This window comes from Electrona antarctica (genome assembly GCF_951216825.1).
Source record: "Electrona antarctica genome assembly, chromosome: 12".
Lineage (NCBI taxonomy): Eukaryota > Metazoa > Chordata > Actinopteri > Myctophiformes > Myctophidae > Electrona > Electrona antarctica.
In genome coordinates this window covers 11,080,253-11,101,341 of record NC_136793.1, presented here as the reverse complement: position 1 = coordinate 11,101,341, position 21,089 = coordinate 11,080,253, and the positions used below count along the sequence as shown (strand labels likewise).

General features: G+C 42.6%; 2 protein-coding genes across 2 annotated transcripts; both read left to right on the top strand.

Annotated features, from left to right (window-relative positions):
- Positions 1-474: 474 nt before the first annotated feature.
- Positions 475-11,105, top strand: LOC306933750 (UDP-glucuronosyltransferase 2A2-like; the record flags this gene model as incomplete). Its single annotated transcript, XM_079516057.1, has 5 exons — positions 475-1,155; positions 8,594-8,725; positions 8,847-8,934; positions 10,142-10,361; positions 10,805-11,105. The coding sequence occupies 5 exons, from the start codon at positions 475-477 to the stop codon at positions 11,082-11,084; spliced, it is 1,401 nt and encodes a 466-aa protein (XP_079372183.1). The 3' UTR covers positions 11,085-11,105.
- Positions 11,106-12,201: 1,096 nt separating this feature from the next.
- On the top strand, positions 12,202-20,231 carry LOC306933749 (UDP-glucuronosyltransferase 2A1-like; the record flags this gene model as incomplete). Its single annotated transcript, XM_079516056.1, has 6 exons — positions 12,202-12,922; positions 14,069-14,217; positions 17,712-17,843; positions 17,965-18,052; positions 19,254-19,473; positions 19,931-20,231. 6 exons carry the CDS (start codon positions 12,202-12,204, stop codon positions 20,208-20,210), a joined length of 1,590 nt encoding a protein of 529 aa, XP_079372182.1. The 3' UTR covers positions 20,211-20,231.
- Between the last annotated feature and the right edge of the window lie 858 nt (positions 20,232-21,089).

Below are 21,089 nucleotides of genomic sequence, written 5' to 3'. Positions count from 1 at the left end.
CAACCTAACAGGACTACAACTCGAAATTATTATGGAGATATCAGATTTTTGTCCCACTGCTTCTGGTTCATAGTTTCTGCTTGAGAGAGACCAGATCAAGGTAGGAGGGAACTTGTGAACTCAATACTGCCACAATCTGGCAGGTCAGCCGGTTAATATCACACAGCCTATAACAGAATATACTGCACGTCATTCTGCATTTGTCACCAATACAAAACCTAAAACATACATTTTCCATATTAGTGGTTCAAGTTAACAGATAATATACTGTATTCGTAGTGTAAGTGGACATCAAAGCCCTCACCAATACGTCCAAAGGGTTATCAAAGGTTACCAAAAGGCGTTATCTGTGTTACAAATCTGCAACAAATCAGAGTTCACATCCGTCTCAAGTTAATGATTTCTCATGCATGAGCATAGTTTGCAAAGGTAGGGCCCCCAACTGATTTACTCACAAAGTCACAAGCGATCAGCATGCGGTGTGGTCGATGCGTGTCTGTGTGGGTGCTGCTGGCGGCATGCATCGCAGGGGATGCAAGCGGTGGCAACATTTTGGTATGGTACACCGAGGGAAGCCACTGGATCAACCTCAAGACTGTATTGGAGTCTCTGGTGGACAGGGGACACCACATCACTGTGCTGGTTCCCAGCACCTCCCTGTACATGACGGCCAGCGAGAATTCACGCTTCCACTATGAGCCTTTCAACGTCTCGCTCTCCATGGAGGGCTTGGAAGAGGTCGTCAAAGACTTCCTTAACTTCTTCATGTATGAGATGGACGACATGAATTACCTCCAGATCCTCAGTCGATTTACAAATATTATGAAGACAGACATGAAGTATAATCTGTATTACTTGGAGGGTCTGCTGAAAACAGACGGCGTCATAGAGAAGCTGAAGGGCGCCAAGTATGACCTTCTGCTGGCTGACCCCATCTACCCTGGCAGTGAACTTGTGGCTGAAATGTTGGATGTTCCCCTGGTCTTCACACTGCGCTTTTCCATGGCACACACCTGGGAGAGGCTGTGTGGTCAACTCCCTGCGCCGCCGTCCTACGTCCCAGCACCCATGGTCAAACTGACCGACCAGATGAGCTTCTCAGAGAGGCTGTTGAACTTTCTCTTCTATGCCTATGGGGACTTGCTAGCGCACTATGTTTGGCAAGACCTTAATGCTTATTACACTGAGATCAGAGGTGAGGGGTAGCCAATTGGTCATTTCAACACGCACTTAATATGCTTTCAAGGCTAGGCACGAGAGCCATGAAAGGAAGGGACATGCACAATGAATGAAATTAATGAATGAAACCTTTATTGCCTCTAGGAGAAATTACTTTGCACAAAGATTATAGAACAACAACAAAAACATCAGCAACCATACAGTACATGAGAGCATAACATAAAACGTATGTAAAAGAAAACACAATAAAATACTGTACATATAAGTTGAGGAAATTGATAGACTTAAAATGCAAGTGCCAAATTCAGACCATGTGATGATAGCTTGTTAAGAGTGAGTGATGTGATGACTGACTCTTCTAGTCTGTATCATCAGTGGCGTGCACAGATAGACACTAGGTGGTGCTAGAGCACCTGCCCTTTGTCCTCTTTTGAAAAAGCAAACAAAAAAATGTGTACAGTGTACACTGTACAGTATGTGGGTCATGGTGACATTGATAAATCATTGGGAAAAGAAAGCTTCTAATATATTATTTATGCTCTAAAATCTATAAATCTCACACTATTAAGGCAACCGGCCGGGGCCGGTTCCACGCACTGCATGCACAAGGTGCCCTTTTTTCACTTGAGCACCTGCCCCTCTAAATGTGCACGCCACTGTGTATCATGAGGGCATGCTATTCCTACACCATGCAGGTGAAGCCGCATATTAATCACGTCAAGACAGATGTCCCTATTTTGGGCATGTTGCTGGCAAACATTTTCAAAAATATTTTGAAAATAGAATATGTATTAGCAGAGCCACATCATGATCAACCATGATCTATCGTATCATTTTCCAATGACAGTAGCAAAGGTGTATACAGCAAAGACGTTGCCTCTCAGTAAGGAAATCGTATATCTAATGGTAGTTCTTTTGGCAAATCTAGAACTTCCTGTTTGAGAGCTAGCAAATTTAAGACATCCGGTTGCTTTCAGAATAAAAGCGTAGTTAATTAAATCATTATTACATTACATTATTAGTATTGTTATTACATTACAGTTATTGTGAAGACACACATTATGTTTCTGTGTAAAAATAAGTAATTAAATAACGTAAAAAAGTTATCTAAATGGATAAATGCCCAAGTCCATGCACTGGAGTGCCCAAATCCATTCACTGGAGTGCATGGACTTAATAAAGTGGATGCTGGACAAAATCCCTGCTATGTTTCGACTAGTGTGACATATGCACGCGTCCGGGGAGACCTCCTCTACAACACCACACTGTCCGCTAAGCAGCAGAGGTGTAAAACAAAAATTGGCACCAGGTCAGATGTAAAAAAACTTAAAAAAACTTCCCATTTCCAGACTACAGTGGACTAAAGTGGACACTGGACAAACATCCCTGCTATGTTTCGACTAGTGTGACATACGCACGCGTCCGGGGAGACCTCCTCTACAACACCACACTGTCCGCTAAGCAGCAGAGGTGTAAAACAAAAATTGGCACCAGGTCAGATGTAAAAAAAACTTAAAAAAACGTCCCATTTCCAGACTACAGTGGACTAAAGTGGACGCTGGACAAAAATCCCTGCTATGTTTCGACTAGTGTGACATATGCACGCGTCCGGGGAGACCTCCTCTACAACACCACACTGTCCGCTAAGCAGCAGAGGTGTAAAACAAAAATTGGCACCAGGTCACATGTCAAAAAACGTCCCATTTCCAGACTACAATGTCTGCAATGGGACTGCAATGCATGGTAGAGGTATGGCTATCACATTTAGATATGAGTGTTATGACAGTTGCCCTCATTTCATAACACAAACTGATAACAGTAGCTGTGGTCTCTACACTTGTTTGTTTTCCAAAGCTGTTCTGTTTGATGTGAGTCTCAACACTTACCAAACAGAGCCTGAAAAGCGAGATTGTGTATTGTATGAGCTGACAGGAAAAAAATTATTGCTCTGAGTACATAGTTTAAGTACTGCACTGCACTAAAAGGCTCTGTAGGGATTTTTGTCCAGCGTCCACTTTAGTCCACTGTAGTCTGGAAATGGGAAGTTTCTTTATGTTTTTTTTACCTGTGACCTGGTGCCAATTTTTGTTTTACACCTCTGCTGCTTAGCGGACAGTGTGGTGTTGTAGAGGAGGTCTCCCCGGACGCGTGCATATGTCACACTAGTCGAAACATAGCAGGGATTTTTGTCCAGCGTCCACTTTAGTCCACTGTAGTCTGGAAATGGGAAGTTTAAAAAAAAAAATTTACATCTGACCTGGTGCCAATTTTTGTTTTACACCTCTGCTGCTTAGCGGACAGTGTGGTGTTGTAGAGGAGGTCTCCCCGGACGTGTGCGTATGTCACACTAGTCGAAACATAGCAGGGATTTTTGTCCAGCGTCCACTTTAGTCCACTGTAGTCTGGAAATGGGACATTTTTTTAAGTTTTTTACCTGTGACCTGGTGCCAATTTTTGTTTTACACCTCTGCTGCTTAGCGGACAGTGTGGTGTTGTAGAGGAGGTCTCCCCGGACGCGTGCATATGTCACACTAGTCGAAACATAGCAGGGATTTTTGTCCAGTGTCCACTTTAGTCCACTGTAGTCTGGAAATGGGAAGTTTTTTTAATTTTTTTTACATCTGACCTGGTGCCAATTTTTGTTTTACACCTCTGCTGCTTAGCGGACAGTGTGGTGTTGTAGAGGAGGTCTCCCCGGACGCGTGCGTATGTCACACTAGTCGAAACATAGCAGGGATTTTTGTCCAGCGTCCACTTTAGTCCACTGTAGTCTGGAAATGGGACGTTTTTTTAAGTTTTTTTACCTGTGACCTGGTGCCAATTTTTGTTTTACACCTCTGCTGCTTAGCGGACAGTGTGGTGTTGTAGAGGAGGTCTCCCCGGACGCGTGCATATGTCACACTAGTCGAAACATAGCAGGGATTTTTGTCCAGTGTCCACTTTAGTCCACTGTAGTCTGTAAATGGGAGGTTTTTTAAAGTTTTTTTACATCTGACCTGGTGCCAATTTTTGTTTTACACCTCTGCTGCTTAGCGGACAGTGTGGTGTTGTAGAGGAGGTCTCCCCGGACGCGTGCGTATGTCACACTAGTCGAAACATAGCAGGGATTTTTGTCCAGCGTCCACTTTAGTCCACTGTAGTCTGGAAATGGGACGTTTTTTTAGGTTTTTTTACCTGTGACCTGGTGCCAATTTTTGTTTTACACCTCTGCTGCTTAGCGGACAGTGTGGTGTTGTAGAGGAGGTCTCCCCGGACGCGTGCATATTTCACACTAGTCGAAACATAGCAGGGATTTTTGTCCAGTGTCCACTTTAGTCCACTGTAGTCTGGAAATGGGAAGTTTTTTTAAAGTTTTTTTACATCTGACCTGGTGCCAATTTTTGTTTTACACCTCTGCTGCTTAGCGGACAGTGTGGTGTTGTAGAGGAGGTCTCCCCGGACGTGTGCGTATGTCACACTAGTCGAAACATAGCAGGGATTTTTGTCCAGTGTCCACTTTAGTCCACTGTAGTCTGGAAATGGGAAGTTTTATGTTTTTTTACCTGTGACCTGGTGCCAATTTTTGTTTTACACCTCTGCTGCTTAGCGGACAGTGTGGTGTTGTAGAGGAGGTCTCCCCGGACACGTGCATATGTCACACTAGTCGAAACATAGCAGGGATTTTTGTCCAGCGTCCACTTTAGTCCACTGTAGTCTGGAAATGGGAAGTTTTTTTATGTCTTTTTACCTGTGACCTGGTGCCAATTTTTGTTTTACACCTCTGCTGCTTAGCGGACAGTGTGGTGTTGTAGAGGAGGTCTCCCCGGACGCGTGCGTATGTCACACTAGTCGAAACATAGCAGGGATTTTTGTCCAGCGTCCACTTTAGTCCACTGTAGTCTGGAAATGGGATTTTTTTTGACATTTTTTGACCTGTGACCTGGTGCCAATTTTTGTTTTACACCTCTGCTGCTTAGCGGACAGTGTGGTGTTGTAGAGGAGGTCTCCCCGGACGCGTGCGTATGTCACACTAGTCGAAACATAGCAGGGATTTTTGTCCAGCGTCCACTTTATAAAGTCCATGCTCTCCAGTGAATAGCATTTATCCATTTAGATAACTTTTTAATTACTTATCTTTACACAGAAACATTACTTATGACTTATTTTTTACACAGAAACATAATGTGTGTCCTATAGCATCGTTTAAATGCTTAATTTATAGTTTTAATGTGCAAATTAATCTTTTTTTCAATACTCTAGAGGGTACTCTTATTTTGAAGAGATCGTCCCCCGGAAGTCTTATATTTGCTAGCTTAGATTTGCCAGAAAAACAGTGCCTAGCTCGGCTCCATAGCCTTCTACTGCTTCTACGATTCTGCCCTGCAGTATAAGGCTATGGGACTTTCAGTTTTAAATCTCAAATCGAAATCAGACCAGCCTCTCCTCTTTAGTGGAAATCTCACGAACGTTTGACTTACTCACCAATACAAAGGCGGGTTGTGTCAATAGAAAGCCTACTTTCCTTAGTGGACGCACTCTGAGCCCCCCACCACACGTATAAACTGTACTTTTTGGCCAAAAGGGGATTTTGTTTCCACCGGAAAAAAGATACTTTTAGTTACTCCGCTGCGCCCTCTACCGATATTGCCCAGAGAATGCCTCATAGAGAATATTTTTCCTCCGGTGAAAAAAAATCCCTTTCTGGCCAAAAAGTACAGTTTATAGCCTACGTGTGGTGGGGGGCTCAGAGTGCTTCCACTAAGGAAAGTAGGCTTTCTAATGACACAACCCGCCTTTGTTTTGGTGAGTAGCAAAAACGTTCTTTTTATTTACGCTAAAGAGGAGAGGCTGGTCTGCATTCATGCGAGCGGCGGAAGTTGAGAGTAACATAGCTCTAAATGAAACGCATTAGAGCTATGGATCAGAGCTAATCTAATGGGTGTGTGTGTGTATGATGAACATAGTAACAGACACAACCGAATACATTGTTTTGTTCATAGTGGCTTAAAATCATATAACCAAAATTAACAATATAATGTAATTAGCTAAAGATCCTAAAGTGAGAGAAAACAGTTACAGTACATCTGCAGAAATCATGAGGCCTAGTAAAAGTGCGGAATTCAAAATGTACTTGAGTAAAAGTACAAAAGTATTGGCATTAAAATGTAGTACCACAAGTAGAAAGTAATCACTATGCAGAATGTCCCATTTGAAGTTGTCAAAAATGTAAACATCTTTTGAAAATAGCAGATCTACAAGCTCACAATGCGTCGCATCGCGACGCATTGTGAGCTTTTCAAATGACTGAAATGTATATAGGGCTGAAGTGGTTAGTGTATGTTTTGTAATAATAATCCAAATCTACAAAGTAACTAGAAACTAAAGTTTTCAAATGCATGTAGTGAAGTAAAAGTACAATATTTGCCTCTGAAATGTAGTGAAGTAGAAGTAAAAGTACTGGAAATTGTAAATACTCAAGTAAAGTACAAATTGCTTATAATTGTACTTAAGTAAAAGTACTTAGTTACTTTACACCACTGCAATCAAGGCTCTTGTAGGTGAAAGGTGAAACCTAGCAGAGCACCTCCCACCAGGGACCCTGAAGTGGAGCCAGATCTGACTAGTTATAATATGACTTAAGTGGCTCTGGCCTCGATCGGACTCTCTCTGATTCATCCAGGGACGTCCATCTTCAGTGGGCAGAATGTATGTTGGTTGAAATCAGGTGACATTCTGGGCCAGATCTGACTAGTCAGGTCCAGACCGTGCTTGCTGGGAAGTTAACTGAAAAGTTATGGAATGTAGGATGTGATATACACAGGAATGTGGCAGACCATGCAGACTGTTACATTTTTGAGCGGCGCTAGTCCCTCCTATATTCAGCTATAGTGTAGATTTTTGTCCTAACACAAACATTGCCAATGAATAGAGAATTTACGTCATATGTAGACGAGCAAATCGGTATTTTTGTTAAATTCCCAATGACAATGAATGGAGAATTTACGTCATATGTGTCTGAGCAAATCGACATGTTACGTCATGATGATGTACGATGATAAGAGCACCCCTCACTTCACACAGGTGTGACGTTTTCTTTTTAAACCTGGGTTTTTGGTATAATGAAGTAGCCCCAGGAAAGAGACTTGTGTGCACAGTTCTCTGACTCTCCACATTAAAACTTTGGACGTTCCTTGACCATTGAGAGAGAGTATGGTTGCTATGTTCACCCTGTTGTAATGACGTAATAAAATCACACCCGTGTGAACTGAGTGGTGTAAGGTCTGTCTGACGTAATGAAATCATGTCTGACGTAATGAAATCACACCCGGTGTGATTTCATTACCTGGCTTTGTTTGTGCAGAAAAAATGAGCATGGTTGCTATGTTCACCCTGTTCACCCGGGTGTGATTTCATTACGTCATTACAACAGGGTGAACATAGCAACCATGCTCATTTTTTCTGCACAAAAAAGCCAGTTGTAGGAGTGGTTTACACCACTCAAAAATGAGCATGGTTGCTATGGTCATCCAGTTCATGGCAGCGGTGGCCGAACGGATAGCGGCGCGGTCTAGATACCGGAAGGTTCCCAGTTCGAACCAGCCGTCCGACACGTTAAAATTACCACCGCTGAAATGCCCTTGAACAAGGCATCAACCACTACGATGAAATGTGTTCTATGAGCAGGGCCTGGCTGGAAACAAGTTCTTGAGCTTAGCCCAGATACCCTGGGTAAATATAGATTTAATTTCATTTCACACGGGGGTGTGATTTCATCATTGTTAGTTTGTCTTACACCATTAAAAAATTAACATGGTTGCTATGGTCACCCAGTTCACACGGGTGTGATTTCATTACGTCAGACCACAGCTGATCAGTCTATATAAGACCTTACACCACTCAGTTCACACGGGTGTGATTTTTTTTTTTTTAAACCTGGGTTTTTGGTATAATGAAGTAGCCTGATATCCATGCAATTGAGAGAGAAAGTAGAGAGATTATGTAGTATGTAGCTTGAGATTAGTCTCAAGCTACATACTGTACTGTATAGTATACTATACAGTGTACAGTACAGTATACTACCTGGGAAAAGTTGCAGATTGATCTGCAGTTGGATAGTGCCAATAGTTGCCGGTAGTTGTTATGTCAGTCTCTTTGGCTGGTTCTGCTGGTCTAGCCAAAGAGAACTGATGGCACTAACAAGGTCATGGGTTCGATCCCATGTACCGCCAACTCAGCATATGAGTAAGACTTGCCACACCCAAGCCGTGGAGTAAGGACTAGCTGATGGTAGGTGTGGCGCTCCACCTCAGCATCCATCTCCCATGGGTCTAGTGTACTGTAACGGGGACAGACTCCCGCATGTTACCGGCTGATACCAACAATAAGAAGAATGTGTGTTGCTTCATGTTGGTATGTGACTACTGTACTTCTTTAGGATATGGAGGAGTTTGTGCAGAGTTCTGGAGATGCTGGCATCGTGGTGTTCACCCTGGGGTCCTTTGTCCAAAACACAACCACAAAGAGGGCCAACACCATCGCATCAGCCCTCGCTCAGATCCCACAGAAGGTGAGATATAAGCCGGTTCACAGACAGTACAATCTGCGCCTGACAGCCTGAAGTGTACTGTATATAGGAATATGGCTCAGGGTGCATTCAGTGTAGTGTAACATTTTGCCATTTTTACCAGGTTCTTTGGAGATACGCTGGAGAGAAACCAGAGACTCTGGGTGACAACACCAGAATATACAAATGGATCCCTCAGAATGATCTACTGGGTAAATAAGAACTTGACTGAAGTACTGTCAGGTCCAAACCAATGTTGACTGAAACAATACCAATACATTTAACTGAGTAACCATGAAATACTGAAAAAAATAACTATCTCAAGCAAATAACCTATAGGTATACCGGAGACCTCGCCAGCTTACAGACTCGCCGCGGTTTAGTGCATTTTAGTTTTAAGTCTTCACTTTCATTTAAATTGCATTGAATTGAGAGAGAGATAGTTGTTTAGAGTTTACACTAGATGAAGGAGGAATGCTAAAGTTTAAACACCAATGTACAGAAACAATGTAATTCATTAGTAAACAATATCCTGCTGAATTGGTAGGCCAACTATCATTGGTATTCACACATACTCAACTTTTTATCATTATCTAGCTGATAGTCTAGTAGCCAGCCCATAGAGCCCCATTGTGAACCCGGACATGTTGAGTACACCAAGGTTTTATGTTAGAAATGTTTAGTATGGGTCCCCAGCATGTAGAAACTGCAGGATGCTAACTTGCATATGTTGAGCAATTTTCATAATTGGCATAATATGTGACCATACCATTAACAACCTATAGAAGGCAAAATATTCAAAATGTCATCATGCTTTATGTAGGGGGTTTTCATGATGCTGAATCCATTCCAAGCATTAGTTTTGCAAAAAAAACACTCATTGGGCTAAAAACGGCCAATTCCGTCATCACAAATTGATGTGGGCATGGCCGTTTTAAGCCCAATGAGTGTTTTTTTTTGCGCAAAACTAATGCTTGGAATGGATTCAGCATCATGAAAACCCCCTAGTTTGACACATCACATGCTAGATAAAGCATGATGAAATTTTGAATATTTTTCTATAGGTTGTTAATGGTATGGTCACATATTATGCCAATTATGAAAATTGCTCACCAGCAGTTTCTACATGCTGGGGACCCATACTAAACATTTCTAACATAAAACATTGGTGTACTCAACATCTCCGGGTTCACTTTTTGGCTACTAGGCTATGACCATTTAATTGCACAAAATAATTTGATCACTTTGGAAATGAACTATAACATCTGTGGGTTTGACATACTACACTGATGAAGACAGCATGTTAGCATAACGATGAAGACATTGATGAAGAATTTTCGCTGCAGCGAGTTGGTAAACTGGCGAGTTCTCCGGATACCCCCTATAGATACTGAGATCTGCTTTGGTCTTTTCCTCAAGGACATACCAAGACCAGAGCCTTTATCACCCATGGTGGCGCGAATGGTGTCTATGAAGCCATTTATCATGGTGTCCCTATGGTGGGAATCCCAATGTTTATGGACCAGCCAGACAACATGGTTCACATGAAGGCAAAGGGTGCTGCACTCAACGTGGACTTCAACTCCATGAGCTCCAAAGATCTTGAGGATAAAATAAAGGCAGTCGTCAGTGAGCCATCGTAAGTTCTTATTGAAGTCATTTTTGGTCAATGATAGAATGGTGTATTATATAAAATAATAGATGTTGAAAATAGCGTTTTGCTATTGTCAATGTAAAGTACTAGAATTCTCAAGTCTAACACCATGCACTCCGTGTTGTTGTTTCTCTGTGCCACGTGTGTGTCGCAGTGCAATATGACACACACAACACACACACAGATAAGCTGTGGTGTTGCTTGCCATTGTCCGGTGCGATAAGGAAAAGGGCTGTTTTAGTTTCACTTGCAACACGGAACTGACTGCTGCTTGTAGTCCACAAAAATGTGCGCTCTGCCACAGAGGAATGTGAGCGTCGAATTCCCTCAATTGTATATAGGGCCTATAGATGCATTATATATACATACATAACAGTGAAATGTCATGTTGGTACAGAAAGATTCCTATTGTGCCTCATGTGTTTCAGTTACAAGGAGAACGCCATGCGGCTTTCCAGGATCCACCACGACCGGCCTATCAGCCCTAAAGACGAGGCGATATTCTGGATTGAGTTCACCATGAGGAACAAAGGAGCTAAACACCTGAGGGTGCAGGCTCATGAGCTCACCTGGTACCAATACCACAGCCTGGATGTCATAGGCTTCCTCTTGGCCGTCACTCTGATCATAGCTCTGCTCTTCTTCAAGACCTGTAGCTTCTGCTTCTCCAAGTGCTGTGGTCTAAGGAGAAAGAGCAAAACAGAATAACTGATAGTGATACAATTAAGCTCTTCCACTCAACTTGAACTGCTTCAAAGGGATAGTGGATTAGATCATTTCCTTCAACGGTCAACTCTGTTTCTATCGATGCACTTGTAACATGACATGCTATCCCTTTCATTTAAATTGTGAACTGACCAGAAACTATGTGCTTACACAATATACATCGAGACAACTTCTCAAATATCAACATACACAGGCCTTTATTTGGCCTGGATGCTGGGAAATCTATCACCATACCCAGCCATCATGAATGCCACAGACGAAAAACAATCTAAGTCCACACTATTTATCCATAAAGTATAAATGATGGATAAGGGTTCAGGACAACGAGGCCTTTTCGTGGATGGGTCAGAATGAAATTTGGACTGTTTTTCGTCTGTGGTACTGTGTGCATGAGAACACCATAACAACTGCAGTAGCCTGGCTGTTGTATCATGATAACATACAGTACCCATCATGCAATGTGAGCTTGTAGATGGTCTGTTTTCATACAACATACACTGTTGTGCAACGAAGTATTAAATAAGACTTAAGTCATTAAGCGATAGACAGACACACACACACACACAATATATATATATATATATATATATATATATATATAGATATCGGGAAGAAATGGCAATTTGTGTCAATAGAATTGCAGCTGGCACGTCATCTAATTTATTTCATACAGTAGTGAAAACGCCACTATGCTGGCTGCATCACACGACAACGCATTACGCATTACGCAAGGACCTTTGTGCATGCATAAAGACAGTGTGCCAAAGTGCATTTGGCCCATAACACATCAGTGATGATACAAGTCAATCTTTCACTACTACAACGCATTGTTGTAGTTACATTTTGAAGAGAATATTTACAGCATGTTAAGATCATTAAGTTACAGTAGATACATATCTTAGTGAATTATATATATATATAATGTACGAACTGTATATGCATTGTGGACTTTAAAGCCCTTACCTTAATAGCACCAAAACGTGCCTGATTAAATATGTCAGAGTTCACATGTCTCAAGTTAATGATTTCTCATGCATGAACATAGTTTGCAAAGGTAGGGCCCCCAACTGATTTACTCACAAAGTCACAAACGATCAGCATGCGGTGTGGTCGATGCGTGTCTGTGTGGGTGCTGCTGGCAGCATGCATCGCAGGGGATGCAAGCGGTGGCAACATTTTGGTATGGTACACCGAGGGAAGCCACTGGATCAACCTCAAGACTGTATTGGAGTCTCTGGTGGACAGGGGACACCACGTCACTGTGCTGGTTCCCAGCACCTCCCTGTACATGACGACCAGCGAGAACTCACGCTTCCACTATGAGCCTTTCAACGTCTCGCTCTCCATGGAGGGCTTGGAAGAGGTCTTCACAGACTTCCTTAACTTCTTCATGTATGAGATGGACGACCTGAATTACCTCCAGATCCTCAGTCGATTTACAAATATGATGAAGTCAGACACGAAGTATGCTCTGTATTATTTGGATGGTCTGCTGAAATCAGACGCCGTCATGACAAAGCTGAAGGACGCCAAGTATGACCTTCTGCTGGCTGACCCCATCTACCCTGGCAGTGAACTTGTGGCTGAAATGTTGGATGTTCCCCTGGTCTTCACACTGCGCTTTTCCATGGCCCACACCTGGGAGAGGCTGTGTGGTCAACTCCCTGCGCCGCCGTCCTACGTCCCAGCACCCATGGTCAAACTGACCGACCAGATGAGCTTCTCAGAGAGGCTGTTGAACTTTCTCTTCTATGCCTATCAGGACCTGCTAGCGCACTATGTTTGGCAAGAACTTAATGCTTATTACACTGAGATCAGAGGTGAGGGGTAGCCAATTGGTAATTTCAACACGCAGTTAATATGCTTTCAAGGCTAGCCATGAAAGGAAGGGACATGCACAATGATTGAAATGAATGAATGAAACCTTTATTGCCTCTAGGAGAAATTACTTTGCACAAAGATTATAGAACAACAAAAACATCAGCAACCATACAGTACATGAGAGAGCATAACATAAAACGTATGTAAAAAACACAATAAAATACATATAAGTTGAGGAAATTGATAAGACTTAAAATGCAAGTGCCAAATTCAGACCATGTGATGATAGCTTGTTAAGAGTGAGTGATGTGATGACTGACTCTTCTAGTCTGTATCATCAGTGGCGTGCACAGATAGACACTAGGTGGTGCTAGAGCACCTGCCCTTTGCCCTCTTTTGAAAAAGCAAACAAAAGAATGTGTACACTGTACAGTATGTGGGCCATGGTGACATTGATAAATCATTGGGAAAAAAAAGCTTCTAATATATTACTTATGCCCTAAAATCTATAAATCTCACGCTATTAAGGCAACCGGCCGGTGCCGGTCCACGCACTAGGTGCCCTTTTTTCACTTGAGCACCTGCCCCTCTAAATGTGCACGCCACTGTGTATCATGAGGGCATGCTATTCCTACACCATGCAGGTGAAGCCGCATATTAATCACGTCAAGACTGATGTCCCTATTTTGGGCATGTTGCTGGCAAACATTTTCAAAAATCTTTTGAAAATAGAATATGATTATGTTAGCAGAGCCACATCATGATCAATCATGATCTATCGTATCATTTTCCAATGACTGTATATCATACAGTAGCAAAGGTGTATACAGCAAAGACGTTGCCTCTCAGTAAGGAAATCGTATATCTAATGTACGTATGTGTGTATGATGAACATAGTAACAGACACAACCGAATACATTGTTTTGTTCATAGTGGCTTAAAATAATATAACCAAAATTAACAATATAATGTAATTAGCTAAAGATCCTAAAGTGAGAGAAAAAAACAGTTACAGTACATCTGCAGAACTCATGATGACATAATACCATCCTGTTGGCACCTGTTGACCTATTGACCTATGGCACCTGTTGACCTACTGTATACAAATGACTGTTATTTACTGTATTTGTTTGGCACCTTGACAGGCAAGGATACTATGTTTTGTGACATGATGGGCAGAGCAGACATCTGGCTGATGCGCACCTACTGGGACTTTGATTTCCCTCGTCCCTTCCTCCCAAACTTCAAGTTTGTTGGTGGCATCCACTGCAGACCAGCAAAACCTTTACCAGAGGTTAGTACAATCAAGCAGTGGTGGAAAAAGTACTCAATTGTTTTACTTAAGTAAAAGTACTAATACTGCAGTGTAGAACTACTTCATCATAGGGCCTCACTCAGACCTTTGCAGCATGCTTGTTGTATGAATGCTGTGAGTGTCATGGCCGCAACAAAGCATTTCCAATGGAAGTCACATGGTTTGACCCAACATTGTGTTGTGTGAGGGGGAGGGGCGGACGACTGCGCCCCTCCCCCTCACACAACACAATGTTGGGTCAAACCATGTGACCTCCATTGGAAATGCATTGGGCCGCTGGGCGGCCATGACACAACACCCAACGAGCACAGAGAATTGCATGAAAGGTGTGAGCTCAGCCTTAGGCTGAGCTCACACCTTTAATGCAATTCTCGTGCTCGTTGGATGCTTGTTGTGTTGTGTCATGGCCGCCCAATGTATTTCCAATGGAGGTCACATGGTTTGACCCAACATTGTGTTGTGTGAGGGGGAGGGGCGGATGACTGCGCCCCTCCCCCTCACACAACACAATGTTGGGTCAAACCATGTGACCTCCATTGGAAATGCATTGGGCCGCTGGGCGGCCATGACACAACACCCAACGAGCACAGAGAATTGCATGAAAGGTGTGAGCTCAGCCATAGGGTGCACTCACACGGTTAATGCAATTCTCTGTGCTCGTTGGATGAATGTTGTGTTGTGTCATGGCCGCCCAATGTATTTCCAATGGAGGTCACATGGTTTGACACAACATTGTGTTGTGTGAGGGGGAGGGGCGCAGTCGTGCGCCCCTCCCCCTCACACAACACAATGTTGGGTCAAACCATGTGACCTCCATTGGAAATGCATTGGGCCGCTGGGCGGCCATGACACAACACCCAACGAGCACAGAGAATTGCATGAAAGGTGTGAGCTCAGCCCATGGCTGAGCTCACACGGTTAATGCAGTGATTTTTGTTGTGAGTGTCATGCATTTCCAATGGAGGTCACATGGTCTGTTGTATGGCTTTCAGCTGTGTTTCGACTGCGCCCCTCCCCCTCATACAACACAATGTTGTGTCAAACCATGTGACTCCCATTGGAAATGCATTGGGCGGCCCTGACACAACACAACATTCATCCAACAAGCATAGAGCACTGCATTAACCGTGTGAGTGCACCCTAAGGCTGAGCTCACACCTTTAATGCAATTCTCGTGCTCGTTGGATGCTCGTTGGATGCATGTTGTGTTGTGTCATGGCCGCCCAATGCATTTCCAATGGAGGTCACATGGTTTGACCCAACATTGTGTTGTGTGAGGGGGAGGGGCGCACGACTGCGCCCCTCCCCCTCACACAACACAATGTTGGGTCAAACCATGTGACCTCCATTGGAAATACATTGGGCGGCCATGACACTACCCAACGAGCATCCAACGAGCACAGAGAATTGCATGAAAGGTGTGAGCTCAGCCTTAGGCTGAGCTCACACCTTTCATGCAATTCTCTGTGCTCGTTGGGTGTTGTGTCATGGCCGCCCAGCGGCCCAATGCATTTCCAAAGGAGGTCACATGGTTTGACCCAACATTGTGTTGTGTGAGGGGGAGGGGCGCAGTCGTGCTCACACAACACAATGTTGGGTCAAACCATGTGACCTCCATTGGAAATGCATTGGGCTGCTGGGCGGCCATGACACAACACCCAACGAGCACAGAGAATTGCATGAAAGGTGTGAGCTCAGCCTAAAAAAGTGCGGAATTCAAAATGTACTTGAGTAAAAGTACAAAAGTATTGGCATTAAAATGTAGTACCACAAGTAGAAAGTAATCACTATGCAGAATGTCCCATTTGAAGTTGTCAAAAATGTAAACATCTTTTGAAAATAGCAGATCTACAAGCTCACAATGCGTCACATCGTGATGCATTGTGAGCTTGTGAGCTTTTCAAATGACTGAAATTTATATAGGGCTGAAGTGGTTAGTGTATGTTTTGTAATAATAATCCAAATCTACAAAGTAACTAGAAACTAAAGTTTTCAAATACATGTAGTGAAGTAAAAGTACAATATTTGCCTCTGAAATGTAGTGAAGTAGAAGTAAAAGTACTGGAAATTGTAAATACTCAAGTAAAGTACAAATTGCTTAAAATTGTACTTAAGTACAGTACTTAAGTAAAAGTACTTAGTTACTTTACACCACTGCAATCAAGGCTCTTGTATGTGAAAGGTGAAACCTAGCAGAGCACCTCCCACCAGGGACCCTGAAGTGGACCCTTTTGAGCCAGATCTGACTAGTTATGATATGACTTAAGTGGCTCTGGCCTCGATCGGACCTGATTCATCCAGGGACGTCCATCTTCAGTGGGCACTGGGCAGAATGTATGTTGGTTGAAATCAGGTGACATTCTGGGCCAGATCTGACTAGTCAGGTCCAGACCGTGCTTGCTGGGAAGTTAACTGAAAAGTTATGGAATGTAGGATGTGATATACACAGAAATGTGGCAGACCATGCAGACTGTTACATTTTTGAGCGGCGCTAGTCCCTCCTATATTCAGCTATAGTGTAGATTTTTGTCCTAACACAAACATTACATGCCAATGAATAGAGAATTTACGTCATATGTAGACGAGCAAATCGGTATTTTTGTTAAATTCCCAATGACAATGAATGGAGAATTTACATCATATGTGTCTGAGCAAATCGACATGTTACGTCATGATGATGTACGATGATAAGAGCACCCCTCACTTCACACAGGTGTGACGTTTTCTTTTTAAACCTGGGTTTTTGGTATAATGAAGTAGCCCCAGGAAAGAGACTTGTGTGCACGTGATATTTGCACAGTTCTCTGACTCTCCACATTAAAACTTTGGACGTTCCTTGACCATTGAGAGACCATTGAGAGATAGATTTTAAACAATGTTTAAAATCTATACATTAACATCATCTCTATTGTCTGCTTATATGCGTTAATCACGTCAAGATTGATCGGGTGTGATGTTTTTTTTTAAAAACCTGGGTTTTTGGTATAATGAAGTAGCCTGATATCCATGCAATTGAGAGAGAAAGTAGAGAGATTATGTAGTATGTAGCTTGAGATTAGTCTCAAGCTACATACTGTACTGTATAGTATACTATACAGTGTACAGTACAGTATACTACCTGGGAAAAGTTGCAGATTGATCTGCAGTTGGATAGTGCCAATAGTTGCCGGTAGTTGTTATGTCAGTCTCTTTGGCTGGTTCTGCTGGTCTAGCCAAAGAGAACTGATGGCACTAACAAGGTCATGGGTTCGATCCCATGTACCGCCAACTCAGCATATGAGTAAGACTTGCCACACCCAAGCCGTGGAGTAAGGACTAGCTGATGGTAGGTGTGGCGCTCCACCTCAGCATCCATCTCCCATGGGTCTAGTGTACTGTAACGGGGACAGACTCCCGCATGTTACCGGCTGATACCAACAATAAGAAGAATGTGTGTTGCTTCATGTTGGTATGTGACTACTGTACTTCTTTAGGATATGGAGGAGTTTGTGCAGAGTTCTGGAGATGCTGGCATCGTGGTGTTCACCCTGGGGTCCTTTGTCCAAAACACAACCACAAAGAGGGCCAACACCATCGCATCAGCCCTCGCTCAGATCCCACAGAAGGTGAGATATAAGCCAGTTCACAGACAGTACAATCTGCGCCTGACAGCCTGAAGTGTACTGTATATAGGAATATGGCTCAGGATGCATTCAGTGTAGTGTAACATTTTGCCATTTTTACCAGGTTCTTTGGAGATACGCTGGAGAGAAACCAGAGACTCTGGGTGACAACACCAGAATATACAAATGGATCCCTCAGAATGATCTACTGGGTAAATAAGAACTTGACTGAAGTACTGTCAGGTCCAAACCAATGTTGACTGAAACAATACCAATACATTTAACTGAGTAACCATGAAATACTGAAAAAAATAACTATCTCAAGCAAATAACCGGAGACCAATTGCCATCTTACCGACTCGCCGCGGTTTAGTGCATTTTAGTTTTAAGTCTTCACTTTCATTTAAATTGCATTGAATTGAGAGAGAGATAGTTGTTTAGAGTTTACACTAGATGAAGTAGGAATGCTAAAGTTTAAACACCAATGTACAGAAACAATGTAATTCATTAGTAAACAATATCCTGCTGAATTGGTAGGCCAACTATCATTGGTATTCACACATACTCAACTTTTTATCATTATCTAGCTGATAGTCTAGTAGCCAGCCCATAGAGCCCCATTGTGAACCCGGACATGTTGAGTACACCAAGGTTTTATGTTAGAAATGTTTAGTATGGGTCCCCAGCATGTAGAAACTGCAGGATGCTAACTTGCATATGTTGAGCAATTTTCATAATTGGCATAATATGTGACCATACCATTAACAACCTATAGAAGGCAAAATATTCAAAATGACATCATGCTTTATGTAGGGGGTTTTCATGATGCTGAATCCATTCCAAGCATTAGTTTTGCAAAAAAACACTCATTGGGCTAAAAACGGCCAATTCCGTCATCACAAATTGATGTGGGCATGGCCGTTTTAAGCCCAATTTTGCAAAACTAATGCTTGGAATGGATTCAGCATCATGAAAACCCCCTAGTTTGACACATCACATGCTAGATAAAGCATGATGAAATTTTGAATATTTTTCTATAGGTTGTTAATGGTATGGTCACATATTATGCCAATTATGAAAATTGCTCAACATATGCAAGTTAGCATCCAGCAGTTTCTACATGCTGGGGACCCATACTAAACATTTCTAACATAAAACATTGGTGTACTCAACATCTCCGGGTTCACTTTTTGGCTACTAGGCTATGACCATTTAATTGCACAAAATAATTTGATCACTTTGTAAATGAACTATAACATCTGTGGGTTTGACATACTACACTGATGAAGACAGCATGTTAGCATAACGATGAAGACATTGATGAAGAATTTTCGCTGCAGCGAGTTGGTAAACTGGCGAGTTCTCCGGATACCCCCTATAGATACTGAGATCTGCTTTGGTCTTTTCCTCAAGGACATACCAAGACCAGAGCCTTTATCACCCATGGTGGCGCGAATGGTGTCTATGAAGCCATTTATCATGGTGTCCCTATGGTGGGAATCCCACTGTTTATGGACCAGCCAGACAACATGGTTCACATGAAGGCAAAGGGTGCTGCACTCATCGTGGACTTCAACTCCATGAGCTCCAAAGATCTTGAGGATAAAATAAAGGCAGTCGTCAGTGAGCCATCGTAAGTTCTTATTGAAGTCATTTTTGGTCAATGATAGAATGGTGTATTATATAAAATAATAGATGTTGAAAATAGCGTTTTGCTATTGTAAATGTAAAGTACTAGAATTCTCAAGTCTAACACCATGCACTCCGTGTTGTTGTTTCTCTGTGCCACGTGTGTGTCGCAGTGCAATATGACACACACAACACACACACAGATAAGCTGTGGTGTTGTTGCTTGGCATTGTCCGGTGCGATAAGGAAAAAAGGGCTGTTTTAGTTTCACTTGCAACACGGAACTGACTGCTGCTTGTAGTCCACAAAAATGTGCGCTCTGCCACAGAGTAATGTGAGCGTCGAATTCCCTCAATTGTATATAGGGCCTATAGATGCATTATATATATATATATATACACATACCGGTGAAATGTCATGTTGGTACAGAACGATTCCTATTGTGCCTCATGTGTTTTCAGTTACAAGGAGAACGCCATGCGGCTTTCCAGGATCCACCACGACCGGCCTATCAGCCCTAAAGACGAGGCGATATTCTGGATTGAGTTCACCATGAGGAACAAAGGAGCTAAACACCTGAGGGTGCAGGCTCATGAGCTCACCTGGTACCAATACCACAGCCTGGATGTCATAGGCTTCCTCTTGGCCGTCACTCTGATCATAGCTCTGCTCTTCTTCAAGACCTGTAGCTTCTGCTTCTCCAAGTGCTGTGGTCTAAGGAGAAAGAGCAAAACAGAATAACTGATAGTGATACAATTAAGCTCTTCCACTCAACTTGAACTGCTTCAAAGGGATAGTGGATTAGATCATTTCCTTCAACGGTCAACTCTGTTTCTGTCGATGCACTTGTAACATGACATGCTATCCCTTTCATTTAAATTGTGAACTGACCAGAAACTATGTGCTTACACAATATACATCGAGACAACTTCTCAAATATCAACATACACAGGCCTTTATTTGGCCTGGATGCTGGGAAATCTATTACCATACCCAGCCATCATGAATGGCACAGACGAAAAACAATCCAAGTCAACAACTATTTATCCAAAAAGTATAAATGATGGATAAGGGTTCAGGACAACGAGGCCTTTTCGTGGATGGGTCAGAATGAAATTTGGACTTAGACTGTTTTTTGTCTGTGGTACTTGATGGATAATTTTGAGTTATGGTAGATCTGTTATTTTGGTGGATGGTAGTTTCCATGTTCCCAATAACTTTGTATCTTCATGCCCTGTGTGCCACTGAGTTTACATCTAATTTCTGCCCAGACCGTGTTCCATATAGGTCATATTTTGTCATCTTGCCCTTTTATCATCATTTTACTCATAGCCTACTGTCTGTTTACTCCGGGTTGTTCTCCTTATCCTATTTATGTCATGTCACCATCCACATGCCTAATCATCTCAGACCTATATTATCCTTTATTATTTTATCATACTTATATTATGGGTTGCCTGACGCCAAGTTCAGATTCACTGTCTCTATTAGACTTTCCCCCAGTCAAGTTAACTCTGAGAGGTCTATTTTGATATGAGACTGCATGTATTTGACCTGGGTGCCTAGAAAGTAGATAGGAGTATTTCTCTCTGTCGAAAGTTTACAGCTAGCAGGGAAAGA